Below are 3362 nucleotides of genomic sequence, written 5' to 3'. Positions count from 1 at the left end.
TGTGTGTGTGTGTGTGTGTCTGTCTGTCTCCGTAGAATTAGACCAGTCTGTAGTGCACCAAGTCATACCGAACGAATAAAATCATTTTGTCTTTAGAATGTGATGGGGAAGACACTTGTTCGATTTGGCAGAATTTGAAGATGAAGGCTCCACATCGCACACAATGGAAAGACCGCTGGTGTCTCAAGAGGGTCGGGAAGAGACATCAACCTGCGTGGAAAGCCAGAAGAATATCCAACCAACTGATATCGGGCACAATCAGCAAGCCAACCCTTACATGGATCCTGGAGAGGAGGAAGAAGCAGCTATGATATTGCACCGACTGCAATGATACAAATTCTCCAACCAAGTAAGTAAGCAAGCAAGCAAACAAGCAAGCAAGCAAGCAAGCAAGTACGAAGTACGTTGGCGGCTGCTCTGTATATATGTGAGGCATCGTGGTGAAATCCGGCGCTCCACAAAATTACAATGAAATTGGAGAAAAAGGGAATTCCGCCAGTTTGGCAGTTTTTTCGATTTTTGTTGTTGTTTTTTTATTATTTTTTTTTTGTGGTCAACAACTTTTATATCCTTATAAAAACGTGTTTCCATTTGAATATTTTAGAGAAACGTTGACATACGGCCCAAAATATGTAAAATTTTCTGTTTTTAAAGGCTCTCAGGCTATTTAAGTTATCAGAAGTGGCGGCCATTTTCTCGCCAATTTTACCTCTGACATCCGATGACCCCGACCTCAAACAATTACTAATGTCTCAACTTCCTTTAAAAATAGATGGATATTCTTTTCATCAACAGTAAGGCAAATAAACAAGCTTTAAAATAATAACAATAACTTCACATGCGCCTGATTCCATCGCGTCGTGACGCATAATATAGTCGAAATAGATTGTGGTTGTCTTAGACAAGAGGACGTCTCGAACAGAGTCATTATGATAGAGAAAATTGCAAAGGGGCGGAGGGGGGACAATAAAATAGATTGTGAGTGAATTTTGGGGGGGGGGGGGGGGTTGACGTTTGTAAGTAGAGATTGCCTTGGACAGGTGGCTGTTAGAGAAGGTTTGACTTCTTTTTTTTTGTTGTTCATGAGTAGTTGCTCAGTTTGACTGTGCTCGATAAGATACCAAAAATTGGGAAGACGTCTGGTAGAAAGAGAGCGCTCCGTTGTTAGAACGTTTAAAACATATTATATATAATAATATGTATATATATATATATATATATATATATATATATAATGTTATGTTTTAAGTACACACATGTCCAATAATTTGTTTAATGTTATATCTTTATGAATGTAATGAGCACAGGGCATTTTCTAGAAACTGGAAATGCGCAGCACAATTAATGATGTTTATTATTATCACCGGTATTATCAGTTGTTGTTTTTTCATAGACGTGTATTATATTATCAAAGACTGGTCACCCCTGGCATAATTCTAGTTCACAATGGAGAACACCATTGGACTTTACTAGAAACCATGAGAAGGGCAGGTTAGGAAACGTTGCGTGGATGTGTCATCATCTCCTTTCTCAGAGGCCTCTGAGATTGACATGCAACGATTTGCATTCACTATAATAATATTAGAGTATTGTTGTCGGCTGGCTGCTCTGGTGCACTCTGATCCAGCGAGCGAACTGCCCAAGATTTCTATCGTCAGTCCAGAGTAGTCTCTGCCTTTCTATCGCCCTCATCCCTTCTTGTTTGTCTTTTAGTACTTATTTTTTAAACGTGTTGTGTCTCTGTATGTGGCCAAATTATTGTAGTTTCCTCGCTCTTTTTATTTAATTTAGAGGCTTTGGTAATATCCTTAATATTTCGTAGAGGTTGTTGTTTTTTTAATTGGTTTTCTTCTCTACCCTTCTGATCTTGTCCAGCTATCTATAGCACCTTTACCAAAAGCTAATGTTAATTCTTTCAGCTTTCTGTTTGATATGATGTCAGCATCGGCCACTCTGATGCTCTGGCTTGCTGCGATTATACAGAACCGACTGGTCAGAAAAGAGCGCACCCCATATCAGGAGGAGGAATCGTGAGTGAAGTTCAAGTAAACAAGCGAGATTGATTAATAATTGTGTTATGAGGTCTGCAGCCCGCCTCGCTCGGACTTTTCCAGTCTGTAGAACTTTAAGGGAAAGAATGTGAGTCTGAAGGGTGAGATCAATACCGCTAGTAACGACTCCGCGAAGCTGAACACTACACTTATCATCAGAGCTTTCGCTCAAGCCGGGCCTAAACTCTTTCTCTGGCTGTCCATGGAGTTCTGCGAATTCGCCCCGATTGCAAATCATTGCTGCGTTTCCGATAATCATCAGCGTCTAACGACTTTTGTTGCGTCATCAGAGAAGAAGCACGTCTGCCTGTCATTTGATTGGTTGTTAGGGACGCCGAAGAGGAGGAAATTGCTAGCGTTGTATAACCCTCTAAATAGTTATTTCTGACTATTTTTGTCATTGAATAGAAATTCGGACGCTGATGAAGAGGGGGGACCTCTTTAATGGATTCGCTAAATGTCTGAAGTCTCCCAGGAGAAGAATGTGGTTTATTGGACGCAGAAGAGAACTTCCGGATGTGATGTAAGCCTTCCCTACGTCATTCTGCCCCTTCATGAAGCAGTTACGGGCGGTGTACATTGCATTGTGTACATTGTGGATCCAAGTCAGATTTGAATTTCTATAAGACTTTTACGGCATAGCAGCTCAACTAGGACGTATGAGTGCAGAAGATTAGAGACTTCTCTTGAAATAAAAAATATTTTAAAAATACATAGAAAAAAGTAGGAGAGATTAGGACACATATTGGTGCTACTGTATATTCCCCGGTGTGTAAATGCTGAACGTATTTTTTAAGCCGTCATAATATGTCTTTAAAAGCTCATTTAGCATTGTGACCTATGGAAATGCGCTACCGATATATAAATGCCATCTATTATTATTATTATTATTATTATTATTATTATTATTATTATTATTATTATTACATGTTTGATAGGAAAGACGGAGGAAACCACATCAAAGCACATCGAAAGCACTCAGTGAGAGGGGGAAGTGGCGTCGGTAGCCTCTTGGTAGGGATACCGGACTCGGAGTCATGAGGTTGCGAGTGCGGGGGTTCGAGTCTCAGCTCAGTCCGACGTTGTGCCCTTGGGAAAGGCACTTTACACATAATTCCCACTTTGCTCCGACCTTTCGGAGATGGACATTAAACTCGGAGGTCGCGCCTTTTAATTAACCTAATAGTGTTGATAGAGGCATGAAACCCATACCATTCCACCATTTGAGAGGGGGGGGGGAGTGGAGACTGACATCGTGTTGATATGTTTACATGTATATTGATGTGTATGACTCCACCACGCCTCCCCCCC

General features: G+C 40.7%; 1 protein-coding gene across 1 annotated transcript in view; it reads left to right on the top strand.

Moving 5' to 3' along the window:
* The window catches only part of LOC101856077 (GATA zinc finger domain-containing protein 10-like), a 46245-nt gene extending 45914 nt beyond the window's left edge, over positions 1-331 (top strand). Inside the window, exon 4 of the mRNA XM_005091608.1 lies at positions 132-331. Within this exon, the coding sequence (XP_005091665.1) occupies positions 132-331 (200 nt within the window). The remainder of the gene's footprint in view (positions 1-131) is intronic.
* The last annotated feature ends 3031 nt before the right edge of the window (positions 332-3362 follow it).

The sequence above is a fragment of the Aplysia californica genome, unplaced genomic scaffold (assembly GCF_000002075.1).
Source record: "Aplysia californica isolate F4 #8 unplaced genomic scaffold, AplCal3.0 scaffold00032, whole genome shotgun sequence".
NCBI lineage: Eukaryota > Metazoa > Mollusca > Gastropoda > Aplysiida > Aplysiidae > Aplysia > Aplysia californica.
The sequence above is the reverse complement of the archived record's forward strand: the minus strand, read 5'-3'. Positions and strand labels throughout refer to the sequence as shown.